This window comes from Pseudomyrmex gracilis, unplaced genomic scaffold, assembly GCF_002006095.1.
Source record: "Pseudomyrmex gracilis isolate BER0280 unplaced genomic scaffold, ASM200609v1 scaffold_292, whole genome shotgun sequence".
Classification (NCBI taxonomy): domain Eukaryota; kingdom Metazoa; phylum Arthropoda; class Insecta; order Hymenoptera; family Formicidae; genus Pseudomyrmex; species Pseudomyrmex gracilis.
This window is the reverse complement of record NW_018020876.1, coordinates 101,395-124,571: the sequence shown is the minus strand read 5'-3', so window position 1 is coordinate 124,571 and position 23,177 is coordinate 101,395. Positions and strand designations below refer to the sequence as shown.

Genomic DNA, 23,177 nt, shown 5'->3' with positions numbered 1-23,177 from the left:
TTTACAAGGTCGTCCATATACATACCGTGTATACCGTTCGAGTGTACTGATGTCTCGGTCAGATTAGGACAAACTTGACACCAGAAATAATCCGGAGGAGTAATCTATGCGCGTAAAAAACTGCAACAACCGGTTTAAATATTCAATATCTCGACTTCAATATTTTCACAACAGTCAATATATTCGCTTTTTAAGACGATAGATGCTGCCATATCAAGTCAGAAGTTTTAAAGATTAGATAAGTTTTAAAAATTATTCGGATATATATTTATTTCAGAGACATTTTTCTCCCGCGTGTTATAAATTTCGAAAATACAATAATGATAACAATCTTTATTGAATTCAAATCAAATAAATATAGTATCCTTACAATTATTACGTATATCTTCTTTTATATACAAACGCGCACCAGGCTTAGCTCCTCTTAACCATCTCAATATCTGTAAGTATCAATAAGTACAGATTTTCATCTTCTCTTCCAGATACAAACATTTCCTTGCCCCCGTTGTCTCTTATGAGCAGTTGCTTATTTCGTCTATCTATTCGCCTAAATATCTATCGCGATATATATATATATATATAAATAATATATATATATAATATCTATTTGTCTATCTATACATATATATTTATTTTATACTAAACGTTGCTCCCTACGTCGTACAAAGTATTTACAAATGTCTCGATAAATCACTCGAGTTTCATTAATGCATAGGCCATGTTGTACTACAGAGAACAAACAGGGGCAAATCCCGTTCGCGATTACGTTATTTACGCCATTATCAATTCTGCGTTGCTGAAACAACGTTGCATACACATCTTGAAATTACTATAATCGGGCGAGCTTTTTGCGTGTGTTATATCAGTCAGATTTTTTCGCGTTTTGACAATAATTAGAGAATTAGCATCATCAGCGGAAGAACCGGCGGAACTTAATGATGCCAAGCATACATACATATTTTGATAATTGTTAAGATAATTTCAAACACAGACAACTCTCTCTCTTTCTCTTTTTATCGACATTTATTAACATCATAACGTCGATTTGCTATGCGCTTCTTGCGCGCGTTCTTTGTTACTTTCATTATTATTATTATTATTCTGTAACTTATAACGACAATTTTGTTAACGTATCGTTAACGTAATCGTTACGCAACTATTTTTGGATACATTTCGTCTGCGCTAAGTTTTGTAATAACGCTATGTCTGAAACGCATGCGCGCTAAAGATTACAGAATAGGCCCGAACATTAACATCACTTACTTAAAATAAAAAGTTTAATTATGTGCTAAAACAGTTGCCAAATAGATACTCGACGCGAGCTCGTGTAGTGTTCCAGCAAAGAAATTTTAAATTAACATATTTGTATAAGAGCGTTCACACAGAAATGCCCTTGTTTTGTGAAATCAGAAAAATAACGTAGCAGCTAGTCTCTTACGCGTTGCCAAAGTGCGTGAAGCATTAATGCGCCTTTTCGTTATCTTAGATACATAATTCTTTCTCTAGTCCACAGATACATAGTAAAAAGTAGGTATTATGTAGAAGAATAAAGAATATAAGACACACACAAAAAATATAAGATATTTGTATTTCAACACAAATCTCAAATACGAATCTCAAACACGAATCTCGAAATCTCAAAGTTAAGAACAGCTAGGTGATTTTACGATATATTCAGAGTGGAATTGTCACCGAGATAAAAAAAAGAATTCAAATTACTACAATTATATTTTAATCGATATGATCGCTATTACAAGCAATCGTGCCTAATTGCTTTACGTAATTACGTTGTTTAAAATTGTCTATTACGTTAGAATTGTAATTGTGTTTATATAAATTTCATTCCGCATCTTTCTGACGTACATTAATTTCGTTGCAGTAATTCACAAACATCATTATTTATTTTTTACATCAACTATATTTCAAACATCATATCATTTTTCCGCAACGTCAAACTCACTCTCGAAATAATGATAATTTTATTTTAAAAAATGACAGGTGAATTAAACAACGATCTGTGACGCAATTTTTTTTTTTTTTTTTTTCAATTAATACATGACTCATGCTAGAGATATCCCTGAATTAGAGAAACATTTTACTGAGATAATGTTTATATTTTCTTTCAAAATTTACGTTATTATTTAATTCTCGTTAAGTAAAGCGCTTATAAAACTAAGCACGGCTTCAAATCTCTTTTTATAAGAGAGATATCCTTATTCAACATTATCAACCATTTTTTTTTTTTACATTACTTTAACAAGTATCTGTTTAAGAAACTTACTTGTTGTCGCCCGCATAATCTCGTAGCTTCGTCATGTCTGCATATGTTAAGAAACGCAGAGAGAGCGTAAAGAGAATAGCCTTGTCTTTGCTACATTGACAGTTTTGCGAAGGAAAGAATTGTCGGATAATTTATCGAGGAACGATTGTCAGTTCTGTTGGCAGGACATCCGTTAGTCGAAAACACCCACGACTCACGAATACGCGATGTAACTGCGCGCCGGATAATTCCGACTATCGACAGAGTTTGCGGCACGCGTCGCCGCTTTTTATATCGCCCCGTCGTTCTGCGATAATCAACTCCAAAAGTACAGCGTTTGTAGAACGTCTGGTCGATAGTTCGCGGATCTTTGACGATCGGTCAGAGACATTTACCGGGATTCTGAGAACACCACTGCGGCCACATAGACTCCGTCTTAATGCCTCTGCTATTTAAGACCTCGAGATGCGTGGCCAGTCTGGTGTAAACATTCTCGTCCGTAGAAAAACTGTTCGTTGGTAAATCGCTCCTGAAAAAATGTATTTCCGTGAAAAATCTTTTTTAAAAAAATACACTTGTTGAATTTGCGTTATACTGCGTTATGTTACCATAATCGTTCAGCAAACGCTGATGCCCTGGGCCATAGTCGAGGTCCCAAGGATGATTGGCCGGTCTGTTCGTTCCAGATCGCCGCCTCGCCGCCAAGTACCAACGGTAAGTGCTGCGGCGGATAATCCTTCCATGGACGGTGATTGTAGACAGTCTGCCAAGTGCGGTACTCACCACACGCGGCCTCGCCACTTTCTCGCCACCTACCGAAACCACAATCCAGGTACCAAGCGTCCACGTGTGACAGAATTACGCGAAATCCGTCTTCCAATAGATCCGGCGTTTCCGGCCAGTTGCTGCCGCCCCAGGATTGAATAACATGAATCTTCGGGTCAAAGTACAGCATGATGTACGGCCTCTTGGTCAGCGGTGAGCTCCACAGAATCACCGCTTTCGGTATTTTATCATGATTCGCCCTGATTAGTCGCTGCAGCATTTTTGTTTCAAACTCTGCCCAAAGCACGTGATGATCTGTCATATTCTGTGCCTGCATGGCTAAAGTGATGTTGCCGTACTGCGCCCAGCATTCGAGGTTCACTTCATCGCCACCGAGATGTACCACGTCACGTACTTCAGTCAGATCCAACAATTCTCGATACAGGCCTTCGAGTATTCGATACGAGTGTTCGTTTATGGGATTCAGCTGGCCGCAGTTCGGTTCACCGCAATACGATGACCACGGCTGCTGATCCACGCACAACGCCAGTTCGCCGAAACCGTGTTCCGCGCCTGATATTACGAGCAGGAAAAACGTATCAAGTGAGACTATACGTATCTATTATTTATTAGAATTTAAGAGACTTTCCGCTAAACCTACTCACCCCACTGCCATCCGGCACCGGCATGAGCCGGAGAATCGATCTCGACGACGATTCTGACGCCGCGTATTCTCGCGTATTCGGCCAGGTCTTTCACGTCGTCAGGTGTATAAATATGATCGCCGCTGTAAGCACCCCATCTTGCCATTTCCGGGAACTGCGCCGAGTCAAAGGGAAAGCTCTGGGAGTCAGTGAGATGCCAGTGAAAAGTATTGAGCTTTGTAGCTGCCATACCGTCAATTACTCTCTTCAGTTCCTCGATCGGGAAGAACTGTCTGCCGGTATCGACGAGCAAACCGCGATAAGAGAACGCAGGCTTATCCTCGATGGAAACTCGCGTGAGAATGCGAAGTGCACCTTGTTTACCAGCAGCCTCGTCCCACCAGATCAACTGACTGAGTGTCTCAAGACCATGACGCACTCCGAAATAATTCTTTCCCGTGATCCTGGCTTCCAAAGTCTTTCCCTTCATCACGAGCTCCAGTTTGTACGACTCATCGGTGTCCAAGGTCAAGGTGGCACCTCGCGCATTTCCGGCGCTTAGATATACGACGAACGTGTCGATCCCCGATCGACTCTTGGCGTTCAACACTTTGATCAAACTCCTGATATTTCCTGCAATATGACAAATGTGTCATAAAAGAGAAAGCGTTCGAAAATTCAGCAAATGCGATGACAAACCGGAGATTCCAAAATATTCTATTCCCTCTTCTCACTTCTCTCAGTACTCACCGATGAAGATATCCTTCGCGTGTTCCAGCAGATCTTTCGTCTCCTGGTCGCTCGTGTTGACGGTAACGAATTCGATCTGCTGAAGATGCAGAACGACGCTTTCATCGCCAAGGACAACGTTCTCGGTCGGCCTGGGCCATAGCAGACGAGTGTCTCCGCCGCAGTGCGCGGTGCAAGTCGCCAGTGATGTTCTCGAGGATCTCACTGCTCGTCTCTCGCATCGATTTGCGACACATGCCCAAGACCACGGACTTTGAAATGTTCTGTGCAATTCGTAAAAAATCTCTCGTAACTTCGCAACTCGCACGAAACTCGCGCTTTCATCATTCATTTTGCACATACGCGACAGTTCGGAACATTTATTTTACATTCGATGCAGGAAAGGTTAAGACCAAAAGAGAGAGGCACGTTAAAAAAAAAAAAAAAAAAATGTATCATGCACTAGCGCCATAAATCTCAGAGCGGTTTTTTCATATTCAAATATTCTCTGCATTTGGTTTTTTATTTCTCCATACTTGTAGCCAAAAATAAAAGCAAACCGTTTTCGAGAATAAGGCCGCCGGGAAAGTCGGGTTCGCGAAGCGAGGATCAGGACAAATGCAACACGACGCGGACGGGCATAATCCGCGGAATACGGGAAAACACAATGGTGCGCAACAATAGCGGAGACGCGGGTGTGCATTTAGCATGACGGACCTGTTCGAGCGAATGGATTAAACGAGCGAATGTGTGCCAGAATGAGGTGTGACGTATGTGTGTTTGTGTGTGTGTGTGTGTGTTGCGAGAGAAGACGAGATGAGCGAGCACGATGACAGAGAAACAGACGAGAGTTTCCGTGGAAATTCGAGGTATTTAGGAATTCGTTCACGATTGACGTATTACGCCGGTTCATGCGCTCCCTGATAGCTTCTTAATTGGGATATTGACACGAGACACATGGTACATGTACGTGTGTAATTCCAATTCTTCCCGAAAAGGAAAAAGGAAAATTGCCAGAGTATACCGCACAAGCGCAATATCATAATGGAATATCCAAGTTATAGAAAGTTATGAAGGAAGAAACTTGTTCGAAAGAAGTGTGAAACAACGAAGAATACTTTTTTTTTTGTCCGTGAATTCTGAAACTGGACTGTTGAAAGAAAAGGTGCAAAAAACCGATGGGAGCGAAAGCGGATTTCAGCTGAAGGCATCAAAAAGTACGGGACACAAAGTTCGTCCATAGCATTAAAGATTTCATTCCCCCATCGGGAGAGGGGGGGAAGAGAGGAGGGAGCTGTGTCCTTTACCTAGGCTCTTCCGGATACTCGTAGAGCCGTTCCTCCGGTCCGATTGTGGTTTCATTACCCACCAGGTAATTAACCAAGCCGTGCTGCAAGTCCTGAAGTCTTCTTCGATATTGTTGGTTGCGATGCGCGCGAGAATGCGAAATAAATTCAAAATAAAAAAACAAACATGCAGCAGTGAGAAAAAAATAATTAAAAGGCAGTTGGCATTAATAACACAATCGCGCGAACAGCGCCGAAAAACTAGCGCTGGCTGTGTTAAACAAGAAATCATAGACACGTAAAGATCGGAATTGAGAAACCAAGTCAAGTCTCGCGCACGAACTTCATTTCAAAAATTCGAAATAGTCTCCGGTTTCTCTTACAAAACGATATATATATATACATATATATAATTTTTTTCACATAAAAAAAAGTATTACTTTAAAATATAAAATAAAATGTTAAAATAGCGATATATGTGTGTCTATACAAACTCGCTAAATTTTTTTCTTATATATATATATGTGCACGAGCAGCGATAAACCTAACGGTTTTAATTTTGTTTTTTTTACAAAAGATTCGCTCGACAGTAACGGCAATCACGATGTTTTTCATTCGTCGAAACCGCCGTTCGTTTGAATGGGAACAAATGATACATTGCCATTAGTCACTGAAAATTACTTACCGACGCGTCGCAAACGGCTGCAGCGATGCGAGCGGCGGCGCATGGGCGTACATGGCGATCAACAGGACTCCGGTCATCAGGACAAGGAAGAGGAGGAACCTCCTCATCCATCCGCTGGGCATGCTACCCACCATCCTGGCGAGTCTGTAAACAAGCGAGACGGAAATTTTGCGAATTATATCGCGATCGTGGAAAAAGAAAAACAAGAATCGCGTGATCGAGGCCGATCGACGCGAGTGTCTCGCTTCGACATCGCAAATCCAGACTGACGACGATATCGTTCATGTCGAGATCTTTTATCTCTTCGGCGCGCAATCGGATTTCCATAAAACAACGAGCGAGATTTGCGATAGAACTAGTATGTTTCCGCGTGCATTATATGTTTGTCCCATTTTTCATTCGCATATAGTGTTGTTTTACTTTTCTTATCTTGCGTTTTGCAGATTTTCTCCTTTTCAACGAGAGACGCGAGAAGATAACGCGGTCGCATTTACTGCTAAATGCACAACAAGGATTTTGGGTTGCGCGATTCTCACCGCGGAATCTTCCCCCCCGGTGATGGCGACACGCGAGAGATAAGGCGTGATTTACGTGGAAAGCGTGTCTGCATAAAGGCAACGTATATATCTCGAGATTAGAGAGCAGACGGCCGAAAGGAAACGTTTCCCGCGTATTTCCGGCGATTCTCCCCGACGACAACGCGGGAGAACCGCCGTTGTTCTTTTTTTCTTTCTTTTTTTTTTTCTTTTTTTTTTTTTCATCAAACCGACAGAATAGAAATGACGATGGGGAAAGTGTTTCGGACGCGTAAATGCATGCGCGTTAAAGCACTTGTGTCTTTCCTCGCTTTATGATACCACGAGAATTTATAGACCACCGTCGAGGCGTCTCTCTCTCTCGTCTTTTCAATATTATAACTCCACCGGAAAAACCGTACAAATCCTCATACCTCGCGATCTGATCTGTCGAGATATATTTGACGTTGCAGCTGAGTTTATCGAATATAAATACAGCGAGAGGAAATTCACGCGGACGTGAAACATCTCTCGCATTTCCAGCGACATGACGGAGTTATCTTTCAGATATCGCTAGCACAAACTCCTGCGCCATAAAAAATCTTTTTTTTTTAATTACACAAATTCAACGTAATTTAATTAAAGAGAACGAATAAGGATATTTTTTACAATATACGAGACGTAATCAACTTAACCAACCATCCGATATAGATTTTTCGAGACGCAATCTCGATGTTATTTTCGAACTAAAAGTTAATTCAAAAATTAATGCGCGCGCGTTAATTTGCGTTTTAAAAATATTTCGCACGTAACACATCCAGAACGCTCGGCTCTTTAAAATTTGTATTTGTTTCTTTTACTTGGAGACGGTAAATGTATTTGTTTATTTTTATCTCTTAAAGATATATAATTAAAAACAATAAATAAATAAAAAACTTAAAGAGATATTCGAGTATTAGTAGAGTTTCTTGGATATGACCGAGTGTTTATCTTCACTTCGTGAAGTGGAGCAGCGCCGGCGAGTGTTGCTACTTATCGCGGTGAGTAGCAGTGTCTAAGGGCCACCTGTCGAATTACACAGAAATATACGTCGCCTAGGCGAGATCTAAGCTTAGCTCGCGCGGATCTCAAAATGTTCCGCGGTCTAGACAGTCTCATGTTGTGATTGCTACACACAGACACGACACTTGGCAGCTGCGACACTCAGCTCCGGGAATAGGTACCTTTAGGTTTCGATTCCAAACACCGTCTGAAATGAGTCATATTTTCCCATGATAATTTATTGCCCTGTAATTGTTATTCTCACCGTCCCAAGCGTGACAATTATTATTACAAGAACAACACACAACCGATATATCGGCCGGGGCTGTAGCATTTTTGTGTGCCGTTGTTTTTTTTTTTTTTTTTTTTTTATTTCTCATGCATACCTGACGTGTTTTGCATTTAGACAGCTCTTAATGATATTCATGCACGAAGCCAAGGCGGTTGAGTAAAATAGCGCAACCCGAAATAAAAAATCGATCACAAGTAGTCGCAAACTATTCGATAAATTTGTATTGTTCATCAAAAAAAGTAATATGTGTATTTTTTTGCTAATAAAAATTATCTCCTATAATTGTGTATGTACGTATATATATATATATTCGCTTTGTGAAATGACACAAATTGTGTTTCAAGTTTTCACCTCGCCGATCCGGTGTGTAAGCAATAAAACACTAATGAAAAATAATAGCTGCACTAATGAAGAATACTTTTAAATTTGCTTTAATTAGATTTCGTATCTCTCTCATAGGCACTTTCTAAAAAGCAAAACTCGATCGACAATCCAAGAGATTCAAAACGATGCAGGCGAGTGTTGTCTGCGTATCACTAGTCCATTATATCAATCAATCTTCCACTTTTTTCGTACAAAATCATTTGCTTTCCATATTCGATATTGAAATGGCCAAACAATTTGGCGAATATATCATTCGAACTTCGCACAACACACTTTGCTCAGATGAAATACTATACCGTCGTGATACCTATGTGGTGACATTAGTCCGCGACGAAGACAACCGGCAATCCAACACAATGTACCGCACCACACCAAATCAAACCAAACCAAAGTAAACCACGTTGCGCGCAGACCGCTCTGGCCAAAATTCACCCTCGTGCGATTAGGGAAACGGGTGGTTTCACGTTACCCGCAACCGCCTCGCGCCCGGCACAGACGTGGTATATCGAGGCCGTTCTTTCTGACGGCGAGCACGACAAGGAGGGTAGCGACGAAGAGGGTTCGTGACGAAGAAAGAGACGCGACGGCGGGAGGGTGATGGGTCGTGTGAGAGGGTGGCCGAGAAAACGTGACGCAACGGACTAGGAGCGGACGACGAGGAATCGACGACGATGGTGGGAGCGACAGCGGTCGCGGCGGCGTCGTTCGTGTGTCTCCAGCACCGCGCCAACTATACCTAAATGCCGTGTCTGGGCGCGAGTCGCGTGGCGTAGCCAAGCAACGCGCGTGCCATAAACGCCGCCGTTACCGCGGATAGTCTCCAACGAAACGGTACTAAGGACGGACACAGGGGTGATACCACGAGGCGATGGACGCCGAGCGAGACTGTCGTCGACGTCGCCTCCCCGTGCGCGCGGTCGACGTCGCGCGCTAGGTCGCGGCGTCGCGCCGTTGTCGCCCGAGTGCTCTGGTCAATCGTACAAACTGACCGCGGACGAGCAGCAAGAGCGAAACGAAGAGGCCGACACCAGGCCTCCAGGGATTTTCATCGATCGTCAGAAGAAAACGGTATCGCAGGTGTTTGGCAAGCGAAGCGATCGACCAAGCCAAGCGGGCTCTGTTGCACCATTCGAGAAAAAGGTCGGTTTCATTAAGCGAATTGACACTTGATCAATTTGTGGCAAACAGGTATTAGGTGACGTTAAAGAGTGCTACGTAGCTGTTCACTAGCTTTTTCAATCTCCCAAGCGTTTGGAAAAAAAAAACTAGGAGACATTTTTTTTGTCGCATTGCATTCTGTAATTACCGAAATATTTTCTTTGAAATGATTGAGTTGAAAAAAAATATGGCATACATATGTACAAATATTGTAATAAAAATAACGAAATGATTAATTACTTTAGCAATTAATATAAATTGCATACACAAATATAGAAAAATAATATAAGAATTTTTGTAAGAAAAGAAATTAGAGAAATTAGAAACTAAGTTCTCGTATCAAAAGGCATAGGATTAGATAACGCTATTGGAACATACTCAGCCAAGTTAGCAGTTATCTTACTTTATCGTCACGCTAAATATTTCCACGTGCTAATTAATAAAGGTCACATTTTGCATGCTTACCGCATCACCGCTATTAATACCTAGAAACAACGGGACGTAGCGTAAGAAAATACCTTTCACCTAATTGAATTATACATAATCTCCTCGATCGAACATAAATAATGTCTCGAAAAGACGCATCCCATGTACCTTGATCCACATGCAAACCGATAAGCAACCCGCCAGCAACCAAGATTGATAGTAACAATTGATACTCGGGGAAACCTCATTAAAAAGGAAACTTCTCTCACACGAAGGTTTGCGTTTCGCGAATGGCCTCTGTTTCCAATATTAATCCCGGGATAAACGGGCAAAATATATCCGCGAAGTGTATAATACCTTGCCGTCCTTGCCATGTTTAACAATAAGTGTGCCACGAACAGCCGCGAGAAACATTCATGCATCCACTACCGTGAGCGTGACATCGCACGAAAGTGTTCATCCGCACTTACAGTATTATACGCGACCCGCCGTATCTCCGCTTTCAAGGATTCTAAATTATTCTTCGTGTTACAAACGCATCGCGTTCGCGACGATGTCATCCGGTAAAATCGCCACAATCATTAGATTATAAAATGATACGCCGCCGCACGTCCCTCGACGTTCCGCGAGTCATCGGGATCATCATTCAAAAATCGCATTAAATATCGTGACGCTCGTAATCGGTACAACTATAATAATTTCTGCTTTTCGCACTGTAGAAAGTAGTTGTTCGTTCGCAGTTGTTGGTGCGCGCGCGGCGACGTTCGATGTACACTACGTCGTGAACGGAGATTACAACTGATATGCAAAACTTCTCTCTCGTACATTATTACGACGAAAAAAAATATTGGTGATTTTTAATTATCAGCGAATACATCGCAATGAACGACGAATTGTTGCGGCTATCTCGAATCGGAAGATAACAATATCGCGTCACTTTCTGTCATCACGTTATCGCGAATTTTTTCAGCGATCGAAGAGCACCAATAAACGTAGCCGCCATATGTGAGAAATACGTGCGCGACTACTCTGAGCTCGATTATGGTTAATTTTTGTAGCAGAAGAAATAAACACAAAAAAAAAACAAAACATTCGATCTAATTTATTAAAGATTGCAAATTCTTCTAGAAAATAAATACGAGAGCAATAATTTCAACGTGATTCGCTCGTTGCATTTCAGCTTTGACCGTTGCGGGATGCATTTTACTGACGATTTTTTGTCTCGGATCGGGCGATATTCATTCCAAGTTCTCTCGACTGTTACCGCTATTGTTTAGAAACCTTTTTCGCTCGCTGAGTTTTACGAGGAGGAAATTTCTCGGTGTTTTTTCCTTCCGTGGATCGACGCGGTCGAGTCGCGAGCATCGCGTCGACGCGTTCGATACAAAATGAGACAAAGGTCGACGTGGTTTTGCGTGGCCGAGAGAGCGAAACCCACCCATCTCCACCCGCTACACGGTGAAGGCACCCACGTGGCTATATATAGAGCCACATAAGCCATATATGGCAAACAACGTGTGCCTACTACGCGTCCTACTAGTCGATACACGCGCAATCACGCAGAACGCTCGACGTCGAGAGTTCCCATCGGCTTCACCTAAAATCGCGATTTCGCTGTTACATAACAGCTTTTGAAACTCGGAAGGCTTTGTCTTTTTTTTCTTTCTTTTTTTTTTTTTTTTTTAATTAAAACTTCCTTTTGAAAAAGATGTCGAGTGAAAAAAAAACGCGGTGTAAACACAAGTGATCATTACAGTGATAATGTATCGCTGATTAGATTTTATCTCATGATTTTCGAAATACAAAGATTTAACTTTTTTTCGATTAATCGCTTCAATTAAAGGCGCCAAAATCGACGAGTCATCACGTCGGTTAATATACTTCCGATGCGCGTTCGATCGAATACGGGTTGAATCGCTCCCGAAGCGATTAATAACGTCACTTCGGTAAGTCGAGCAATATAATCGGTCGATTAGCCGAATTGACGTCATTAATCGCTCTCGTACCGATTCAACCGGTACCGATCGAAAACGTTATTACATATTGCATCGGAAGCGACGTGAAGTAGATTGGGTTTGATATTTGCGCATAAAAAAATTGTGAATTCCGCGCGAATAGCGTAAAGTTCGTCAAAATTGATCGCGCAATTCAAGGTAAGAAGCGACTCTATATCGCGTTCCGTTGTCGAGATTATTCGCTTGATTATTTTGCTAATTAAATACGTCGGGTGTTAAGGAAGCTAAAGTTATGCACGAACATGCGAGTTAACTAGACGCGCATAATTTTCGTTATGTATAATGACAGAGAAACTAGTTAAAGCACCGCGGCGATATGACAACTCTAATTAGCAAACTGCAGACAATTGTGTGAATACATGCTTTCCTGCAGTTATCTGTAGTTTATTTATAAAGACTGTATCTTAAGAAACTTTGAAGAATCAATAGAGATTTCAAAATTATCAGCAATTTTTCTACAGATAAACTTGAAACGATAGAAAAGGAGGGAGAGAAAAGGAGTGAGAGCAAGAGCACCTCGCCTTAATTTTATCTCTTTAGATAAATGTATATATCAGAGAAGTACGCTTACATCGAAAAGAAACTTTCAAGACGTTCCATTCTCAACGAAGTCTAATTGCCATAAAATCGAGGGAATTAACGGGATCCTCTCAAGTCGAGAAAGGACAATTCCGGGAGCTCGAACTTCTCGACGCAAAACCAATAGTTACGACGGCAGTCACACTTAACCCATTCTGCAACGAGTTTCCTTTTCGTGAAACGTGTTTTTACGAGCTTTTAAGAAATTTATAGAACTGCACACTTTCAAGAGAGAAGCGCAATTTTATGGCCAACAGTTCTTACCTAAATCCTGGTTTTACCAGAAAAAAAAAAGCAGTCTTTTACATATCGCAGTAATTAAATAGTTCTTTACCGTATAAAAAATATCTTAGCATTTTTTAATATTTGCGGATTTAATTTAATTTGAAAAATTAAATATTCAAATAAATATATTTCAGTAATTTTTCTATCTAAAAATTATACAATGTGCTAATTAAAAATTGTAGAAGCAATTAAAGCGATTAAAGTGTTGATATATCTTGGAAAACTTAGTCTGTCGTATAATGGAAAGTAATTAATTATCACTAGCAAACGCGCTTGCGTGTGCTTTTGCGTTATTATCATCCCTATAACGTAAATAAAGGAAATTTAGGTGACGCTATTATGTACGTAATACCTGACATGTGTCCCAGATATTTAAGCCGACATCGATCTGCCAACCAAGTGTAGTATATACCAGCGTGTCGCAAAAGTGTGGGATGGAACGTTGGTGGTAACTTTCACATTTTATGAAGTTGTCCTCGCGAATAAAACGAACAATCAACATGTGGAGTGATGTAAAAACACGAAATCCCGTAAACATCGAAATTTGAGAAAATTCGAGAAAATTTCGGAAATCGACGAAGACTTGCAATTGATCAAGTATTGACATAAACTCGCGCGAAGGAATATTCCGGTGAATAATTCGCGAGTTTTGCCGACCTTCGGAGAAGTTATGCGAAAGTAGAGACAGACAGACACACACACACACACACACATGGTGTTTACGCGATTAAAACTTCAGTCCGGTTTAATGTTAAATGTCGCTGGGTCATTAACAAGGAGAAACAGCTTGTATAAGATACGAGTGGGCTTCATTTAGAACGGGACTACTTCGTCACGGTGGTCGGTGTCACATTGGCGTTACGTCGTTTATGTGGAAAGATACAAAACACGCGTGAAGAAAATCGCGTGGTTAATTAAGGACAATATTTTCTGTCAATATATAACACGTAACGAGTCTTAAGTGCGACCGATAGGTTCTGCAAGCAGACGATGTGACTAATAAGTTTTGCAAAGTTTTGCTGAGCTTTGTGCGGTCGAGGTGAACGCGAACTACCGGTTTACCGGTTTAGTTTTATTGCCTCTTTGTAAAACCACGCGAAACGTACATAATATAACGTAGAACGAATATTAACGGAGAGAACGAGACGAGATCGAGTTCTCTCGAATAAATAAAACACATCGAGACAATCTGTTTCATTGTTGAATCCAACAAGAACGCGCGAAGAACAACGGCTCAACTCGAAGAAGTGGATCAGAGGCACGGATGCGTTACGAATGTTCCATGATTAATACGATATCCCGGTAGGTATACGTCCGATATATTCTTCTAGGAAGCAACAACCTCAGATAGTCTTAGCACCTCGCAACCTTTTTGCCGCACGATTAATGGCACGTAATGATACGTCACAATATCTTCGAGCGATATTCACTGTCTCTTCGATTTATCTACTGCAATTACGCATGTGTCAAAAACAACAACAAGACACATTTCTCGAGAAAAGATAAATATATCGATTGTACGAAGAATAATTTAAAAAAGTTAACGACCCGAATCATTTGAGCTCATTATCACATGTCGTCGTAACACAAAAATTCAAACGCGATAATTTTCGCAATCCCTGTGGTGAAAAATTGTCGACAATTTTGATTACTTACAACAAAGTTTGGAAAATATAATGCGATATCTTATCGGCAATTGCATGCGTGTGACGACGAGGCGCAGTATAGCTATATATCGTAAAAATATTATCGTTGTCTTGCTCAAGACTATAACCGATGTAAACCAAGGTCGATTAGCAGACAAGTCCGACTGACGCGTTCGAATGTTGCACATACTGTGCTTGAAAAATAAAATAGTACGTAAAACGAATTGAAATTTCAAAAATGTAGCATATTTACATAAATAAAACGTATATAAAATTTATTACGTATTTTGAAATGAACACTGTTACGAGATACGTGTAGCTGCGAAAGATTTAAATAACGTTAACATCAAGTAGAATATAGCGTGGCGTCGTGACCTCCCGAGATAATCAAGCAGGTGCATGGGTGGCTGATTAGGTTAAATGTTACGACCGGATAGTCGGCAACTCTTCGAAATTCGAATAAGGCGGAAGATAGGTCGCCATAACGGTTGATTAGGTCGATATGTGGGACAATATTAAGCTATTATTAGGTATAATTGGCGCTGTTAAAAATTAACCCTTTGAAATATCAATTAGCTTCTCTTTCTCTCTCTTGCGCGCGCGCGCCTCAGGCAAAACTAGCGCGATCACACGCAAATTTTCCTCTCGATTAAGCGAATCTATTACGCGTACTGAAAAGTTAATGCGATTGCATAAGCAATTACTTTCAATCATAATTTTATAATGCAGATAAAAATATATAATTAAAAATAGAGTAGTGAATATTATTTAAAGTAGTGAGTATTATTAAGTGATTCTTTACAAAAATCAATGAGCAAATGACAATGTTAGTATTGTTTAAATTATCAAGATAAATTAAAGATATTCGATATTCTCAAAATGTACGAAGAATAAAAAAGACAATTCAGAATCGAATAATTATGTAATAAATCTAAAAAACAATATCGTGCATGTACTTTTAACAATAAAAATTTGTAAACTTCTAATGTTGCAACATATCTAAATACAATATCATATATCTTTGTCATATTCCCGAGGAACTTTGTTCATCTACAATTTTCTATGAGATAGACTTACCTGCAATTCAGGCGGTCTCGCGAACTTCCTCATCTAACGTCTTTCATTTGCGCGAATCTGAAACAGACGACATACATTACCATTGTAGAGTTCTCGAACGACAAAGTTTCAAACGAATAATCTCGTTTCACGAATATGTGATGCACGTGTTTTCACGTGCGGCTTCATGCGCGCGCTCTATTTTCAGTATCGATTCTCCGTCGAGAATTGCTTAAAATTCAGCACGAACTAGCAATGATTCGACGAGTTTGTACTGTTTTATCCATAGCAATGGCCAAAGACATAAGTTATCGATTAGTTCGTATAAAGTATGTAAAGAGATTACCCACAACCCATGTCATCAACAATGTAAGTTGTTTGTTATCGACTAAAACACGCTACGTATATATAAAAAAAAAAAAAAAAAATTAGAGTCTGTAATTTTTCTGACAATTGTTTTATTTCATTCGCTCACAAGCGTTCAATCAAACGGCCAACTTGCCGCGACTCTGAGTCTAAGTTGCGCGCTACAAATATTTTATGAAAACATCATTTCATTTATGTTTACATTTTATAAAAAATAAATATACGATAAACCTTTGTTCCCACACTATATGTCAAAAATATAAGGCCATGTAGAATCCTGGGACGAGTCCTACTCGCATTCTGATGTATGTGGACGCGAGAATAGAGCAATTAGTTGTATTGTGGACGCGATCGATCAGACGTGCGACGATTCGAGAGAATCTAATATTATAAATAAACGTTCACACTTGTTAGTGTAAGAGTTACATTTTTTCGTTTTCTGTTCTAAGTTCTCGTATACAATAGTTTCGTGTATTATCGCGGCCGGTTGTAACTTTATTAAATGTGTCAGGCACAAAAATGTGGATACCGCTAAGAACAAAGAAGAAAAAGGAGTAAAAGACGGTGTCGCGGACTAAAGCAAAGTAGGATAAAGGTGCGGTTGCAAGTTTTCCAGCCAGCCGTCTCATATCGCCTCTCTCAAATACGTAAAAAAATACGCCAAGCATCGCCGCTTGTTGTTTCGAGAGAAAAGAAGAAAAAACAAAATGAGAGGATCGACGCATTTACCGACTTACGAAGAAGCTTTGCGCTTTATGGGATACGTTAGGAAGCCAGCAAGTTTTTTAAGTTCATCGTTATAACTTGGGCTTTATTGATGTTCGATCACAACTTAAATTAACTCCTAAGCACACGGAGTTTCATCTTCAAAACTTCATTTCGAATCTCAAAATTTTCATTTATAACGTCGTTTCCGTACGTAAAACATGTTCAATCTCGTTTCTTCACGTCGCTCTCATTTAATGCGCATGCTCATCGTAAAAATATCCTTCGTGTGACTCAATAAAAATTAACGCACCAAGGTCGGTGTTCATAGTCGGATCTTGTATTTAAGATCCGTCTTAAGTTTATCTTCAGATCATGTGCGAATAATTTTATTGGTCGCAGAGCATCCGAAGATAAACTTAATACAATCTTAAATATAAGATTCGACTATGAATACCGGCCCAAGAGTGGATTATTCTTCAGATTAATTATATCGTAGCGCGTGGCTCGAAATTGATATATCGATTGCCGTCTCGTGAACGGATGAATTCTCGAGCAAATATAAACTCGATGACACATCCAATAGGCAATATTTATTGTTTTAATCCCATCGATGAGCAAATACAAACAGCGTGAAACTCGCCCGATACACAATTCGCACAAGCTATTTTATCAATTTTGAAGATACGTTTCTGTTGGACACAGAAAAAACTCGTTAGCACGTCTCCTGTCGCGAATTTTGTGTTTCAATCAACGATTTAAAAATTTCTCACAAAAAAAACAAAAAAACAAAAATTCTTTTGTTTTGTAGACGAAAAATAATCGAATAATCGTTCTTTTTGCAACAAAAAAAATGAGAAGTTTCACACTTATCGTTCTATTTATAGATCGGGACGAGACGAAGTTCCGACGACGAAGGAAGCTGGTCGAAATTTGGAGGAAGGATGACGCGCGCGTCTCACGCGCGAGTAAACCCGCCAAGAAGGATCCATAAAGTCGAACGGTCGCGGAGTAGTCTCGGCCACACGTGAGTACAATGAGAAATTCAATTTGGGACGTTGAAATTCCGCGTGAATCGCGTCGTCGCGTCGCGCGCGCGACTCGACTTCATAAAGAGATGCGCGCGCGAGAAAGAGAAAGAATAAGAGAAAGAGAGAGAGAGAGAGAGAGAAAGAGAGACGCGTGCGCGCGCGGAAATCGCGTTGTCGCGACGGCCGAATCAACAGCTTTTATCAGCTGTGTAACGGAAGTACGACACACAAAAGTATCTCTTTAACGGTAAGCGTGCCGCTAAACGGAGCTAACAATACGAACCATTAGCTCGCGAGGAACATATCCACCGAATTGAAATAATCTGAATTTGAATTTATTTATACGTATATAGCTCATGCTTCTTGAACGAAGAGAGCGGCGTGGATCCAGCGAGCTTTTCCGACGAGAGGCGTATCCGGAAGCGATAGATACCTTTACGAGACGATCGACGCCGATCTTTCCCCGAAGCGACGTGGATCAGAATTACGCTCGTCTCGATCCTCGCGCGATAACGATCGGCGGCAGCACGCGCGCGTTGCGCATTATCATCGTCTCGATCGCGATCCGCGAGATTTTCTCCGGGCGAGCTTATTAACGGAGCAATCGAAGGAGAATTGCGGTTCCGGGAGAGATAAAGAGAATTAACGAGGAAAGAGGAAAATAGAAGAATAATTAACTTCACCGGGGCACTAATTAGCCGCGTTACAAGCCGTGTTCCAATGTTATTTGCGAGGAGCGGGAAGAGACGCGATCAAAGGAGCGACATCGGATTGGCGGAACGACGATAAAAACGGGATAATGCAGAAGACAGCGATGAGGACTGCGGTGGCCTACAGCCTTCGCAACAGCAGCAATAATAATAATGTTTACGGGGATGCGAACAACGCCCTGCCGGAATACGACAGCTCGTCGTCGACCAGTAGGAGCGGTTTCGACGCGGATCTTCGACACGGCAACGTTAACGTCCTTCTCGGATGGTGAGTAACAACCGCGCCGCCCGGATATTATTATGCTAATAGCACGGAATAAAAGCTTAGATGAGATATACATATTTCGCATAACGGACATACTCGATCTAATCAAGAACGAGGTCCGCGAAGAGAGTGGCATTTTTATTGTATATATGTATATACGTATGTATATATCTTACAAACGCACAATCGAGGAGTCTTCCACAAACCGCGCGCGGTCTTTTATCTTTATTAAATAAAACTGAGATAATTCTCTTCCCGTTATATCTACACAGTTTGCGAAGCTTGCTAATGACGTTTCAAGAAGCGAAGATCGAGTTAATGACAGTCAAGAATATACTTCTATTATCATTTCTATATAGTCACAGAAGTACAAAAGTAATTAAACACCGTTATTAAATCAACGTGCAAATTTGTGTGCCTCAATTTGATTCGAGATAAGTGGAGTTATAAAGAATAAATGTTAATTGAATGTGTACTTATATCGCAATTGACGGAGGTACTTTATGCGTGTACATATGAAAAACGATAAGATACAACGTAATACTTGGTGTTTAAATCATACTTGCAGTGATGATTTTTTGAATAAACATTTACCAAATGCGAAAGGTCTTTGATACTCGCTTGTGTTAGATGATAACGTCAAAAGTAAGATAATATATGACTAAAATTACTGCAACTTACAGTAAAACAAAAAAATATTGTCATACAAAAAATTTAAATTTATTTTTAATATTAGTAGAGCACACTCGTAAAATTGAAACACGTGATTTTTCAGTAAAAAGTTCTCCGTCGAGTAAGTTAAAAGTAAAGATGTTATATACATGTGTATATATATATATATAATTTCGCCACACGCGCGCTCAAATAATTCTGCTCTCTCCGCGGAAAAATCGCACGCTTTTCCACCAGCCACACCTGTTCTTCATAGCAGTCACGATTTTTCTCTCTGCGACGACACGGGCACCTACTTGCACAAAAAGCACCGTCTAAACATCGTCTATATTGGTTCGCTTTTAGCGCCATGATCATCAGTGGTGTGATCATGATGGTGGTGCTCGTATGCTATTGCTGTCACAAGAACGTCCGGAAACATCGACCTCAGCAATATTCGCAGTACAACTGGAGAGCCGAACCAGACGTTCATAGCTTAGAGGTCTTCACAATGGACGCCCATGCCATGGTGAGTTTACAGAGTGTGAAGTTTATTGATATATTTCGGAGTTTATTCATATATATTTTTTATTATTTTTCTAATTCTACGATTTTATATTATGAATTGTAGCTTCTTTTCAATATGCTTTTTAATTTCCTTTTCTATATTCTTCATTATAAAATATTATAAATAAATTTGATTTTTATTAAGAAAAAAACACGTGTCAGAAAATATATTTTCTTATTATTTTACACATTCTATTAGTTAATTTTGTTTTTGTTTTTCTATAAATTAATTTTGTTTTTCTGTGTCATTGTGCTGTAGAATTTAAAAACATGCACGCTGTGAATTGAAATATAATTAAATCCAAAATTGTTCTCTCAAAATGTATTAGTTCGCTCCTCTTTTACGTCTCTCTGACGTTTTCGATTCACAGAATTCAGTCTTCTATTTTTGATATTAACAATCTGTGTAATTAGAAGCCCTTGTTGGATATTGTCCAAATTTTCTATATTTATATCGACGGAAGCTCTCCAAAATTACTCTTTGCTGGATCCGCGATGTACGTACGCGCACTGTGTGTAACATTTTTATGTGAAAAGCCACTCTTAAATTATACCGCCTACTTGACGTGCCGCCCGCAAGTTGCTCATTTCCCACCTGCCGACCTTTTACGTAACCTCTTGCAGTCGCTCACCTCTGTGGTTTTACGTCGGCAATTAAATAAAAATTCACATATCTCGTCAGAAACCACGCCTACGCGTTACACGTAAAAAAGCGCGACGCGAGAACATAAGCGAGAATTGTATGCACGTTTGTACGCCGCAATGCGACAACGTGAATACTTTACACCTTTACTTAGATCGTCCTCAAACACATACACACAGATACGTGTAAATATAAGATAAGAAAACGAAACGGCAAAATAAATAAAATATGACATGTATCGACTATAGATATCTACATGATATAAAAGATTTAGAACAACAATAAAAGACACGCAATGTAAAATCGATTAATCAAACAACAAAGATATGCGAAAAGATTTCAAGCCGCAAATATCTATCATTGTGATAGATTATTAATAAGATGTACAATATGAGATTGTGCACGCGAATGCTCAATTTATAGTATCTATTATTCACCGTTAAACGGAATATTTCATTCTTATTTTTTTACATTTTATCCTCTTGCATTTTGTTTTTTTTTGTTTTGTTTTGTTTTACGTTTCTAACAATTTTCCTCTTTCTTCAGCAATGCCTGGAGAGATCAGCGGGGACCCAGACCCATCAGGAAGAGGGAGTGCCCGCATCTCTTCCGCCGTGTCCCGTGACCTCAGGCCCACCACCAGCCTACGAAAGCCTCATTTTCAATCCCCGAGCGTTACCTTCGCCAACTGACAAGAAGGACGAGTCCGACGATCCCGGCAGCATTCTATCGCCGCCGGTGAGCAATCTGCCCAGCGAGTCGGAGGCCAATAGAATCAACAAGCGAGAGGATGTCCCGAGGGACGATCAGGGTTTACCTTCCTACGAGGCCGCCCTAAAATTAGAAGCTGACGGCTACGTCTAAAGACCGAATGGAGGTCGGAAACCCGCTTTCGACCGCGGATTCTCAGTCATGAAAATTTCAGAGCGCCGAAAGACGCAACGCGCCCGAGTCACGAACAGAACCAACGTAAGCTTCTACGTAAACGCGACAACCTGAACAAACGGCAGCTAAGGTTAATCTCGACGCGAAAGCGCATCGGTGAAAGTTGTCGTACCGGACGATGTATATGGGAGCTGAGATTGATTCTAAGGAAAGGGAAGAAAAGAGAAAGATATACACACGAGTTTATTTATTTTTCACCTCGAGTCTTTTCTATGCTTGACCTCGATATATAAGAAAAGACAATGAAACGGACAATGGGTTTTCATTTGTTATAGATTCGGCAGGGAAGAAGAAATATAGATATAGATCAATCGCGATTGTTTTTCGCGTTCAACTAACGTGCGGAATATAAGGACGAAATATTTTAAGAAATAATGCTTCTTGTTATTTTTTCTTGAGCAAAGAATATTCCGAAATTGTGAACAAGAAGAAGACTGCGAAAGACAAATGTGACGAAGTGCTTTAAATTCGTTTATCTTCGGAAACGTGTGTAAACGTGAGACAAAATGAAAGGAAAACGGCGAGGTAATTTTTCGGAAAAGCACGTACTGTTTTTCTTTCCTTCTTGCCGCCCGAGCGAAGTAACACGCAAGATTCACGAACTTTCATTCGCTACGAGAAAAGTTGCAAGAAAGTTTTCGAAAAAATGCGATATCTCGATTTTTTTACTTTCCAATTGATGATCTCTTTGATCATAACTTAATATTTTTAAACGTGCATTTGTACATAAGAGCGTAGTATAAACATGACATATTCAATTTTTAATGTAAACAGATATATGCAATTGTGTGATTGACAAATGTCAATTTGTTTACTAGTTATTTTTAATCGCTTTTTTACCGATCGGTGTTTCTCTTTTTTTTTTTTGTTTTTTGTTCCGAATATACGCAAAACTGCTGCGTAAAAAAGAGATTCTTTACGATTGAGATTCTGAAATGCAAACGGTGGTCTCTCTGTGCACGTGAACACACGGTACGAGTTGTAGTCAATGAACAGAAAGAGACCTAATTTCACAGATAATTACATTTCATAGGTACTAAGGAAGAGAATTCTTAACGGCATATTTTTTTTTCTCTCCCAGTTGGTCATTAGTTTAAAAGAGCGGACATACAAATAAAACGCGGCACCGTTAGAATAGACTTTCCGTTTGAATAAACAATGCGCATCGCTATTACACAAATGATACTTCGCGTAATATCGCGGCATTTCTGTGCAAACTGAAAACAATTAAGCTGCGAGAAGCTGCTTTGAAGTGTGTCATTTTACAATGTAGAAGTGTCTTTCCTCTGTACGATAGGTAAGAAAATGAAAAAAAAAAATAAAGAATTGGTGCATTTATAAATGTTTAATGTATATGTATATGCGTTTTCGAGCGCGCAAACTGCCAACGCGCGATGATGATTTATTATTACATTAGCGTGAATATTATTCGCTTCGGTAATTATTATCAACAAAGTTATGCGTCACGAATGAATAACGTCATTTCGATTGAGTCATACAAACGCGCGCACACTTGCGCGCTGCGTTA

At 40.1% G+C, this 23,177-nt stretch overlaps 2 protein-coding genes across 6 annotated transcripts in view; one reads left to right on the top strand and one right to left on the bottom strand.

Moving 5' to 3' along the window:
* Window positions 1–318: 318 nt before the first annotated feature.
* LOC109859838 (probable beta-hexosaminidase fdl) overlaps window positions 319–23,177 on the bottom strand; it is a 30,230-nt gene continuing 7,371 nt past the window's right edge. Inside the window, exons 2-8 of one of the 3 annotated variants that reach the window (XM_020438437.1) lie at window positions 15,788–15,844; window positions 6,370–6,513; window positions 5,706–5,804; window positions 4,420–4,682; window positions 3,691–4,302; window positions 2,869–3,598; window positions 319–2,789 (exon numbers count right to left, since the gene is read on the bottom strand). In XM_020438437.1, the coding sequence (XP_020294026.1) occupies window positions 2,642–2,789; window positions 2,869–3,598; window positions 3,691–4,302; window positions 4,420–4,682; window positions 5,706–5,804; window positions 6,370–6,503 (1,986 nt within the window). In that variant the 5' untranslated portion in view covers window positions 6,504–6,513; window positions 15,788–15,844 and the 3' untranslated portion in view covers window positions 319–2,641. Of the gene's footprint in view, window positions 2,790–2,868; window positions 3,599–3,690; window positions 4,303–4,419; window positions 4,683–5,705; window positions 5,808–6,369; window positions 6,514–15,787; window positions 15,845–23,177 lie in introns of all 3 variants that reach the window. The other 2 variants (XM_020438436.1, XM_020438438.1) reach the window with 2 other exon arrangements.
* On the top strand, window positions 9,593–23,053 carry LOC109859840. 3 transcript variants are annotated; one of them, XM_020438441.1, is made up of 5 exons: window positions 9,593–9,741; window positions 17,725–17,864; window positions 18,222–18,846; window positions 19,876–20,023; window positions 21,251–23,053. In XM_020438441.1, exons 3-5 carry the CDS (start codon window positions 18,668–18,670, stop codon window positions 21,566–21,568), a joined length of 645 nt encoding a protein of 214 aa, XP_020294030.1. In that variant the 5' UTR covers window positions 9,593–9,741; window positions 17,725–17,864; window positions 18,222–18,667; the 3' UTR covers window positions 21,569–23,053. The 3 variants fall into 3 exon arrangements, with proteins under 3 accessions (XP_020294030.1, XP_020294028.1, XP_020294029.1); XM_020438439.1 differs by having other exon boundaries at window positions 19,861–20,023; window positions 21,251–23,052; XM_020438440.1 differs by lacking the exon at window positions 9,593–9,741 and adding an exon at window positions 13,329–14,366 and having other exon boundaries at window positions 19,861–20,023; window positions 21,251–23,052.

Coding starts and splice junctions, on each gene's coding strand:
- LOC109859840 (XM_020438439.1), top strand. CDS start 18,668: ATGCAGAAGACAGCGATGAGGACTGCGGTGGCCTACAGCCTTCGCAAC. Junction 18,847..19,860: donor GTTAACGTCCTTCTCGGATG/GTGAGTAACAAC, acceptor GTTCGCTTTTAG/CGCCATGATCATCAGTGGTG. Junction 20,024..21,250: donor CAATGGACGCCCATGCCATG/GTGAGTTTACAG, acceptor CTCTTTCTTCAG/CAATGCCTGGAGAGATCAGC.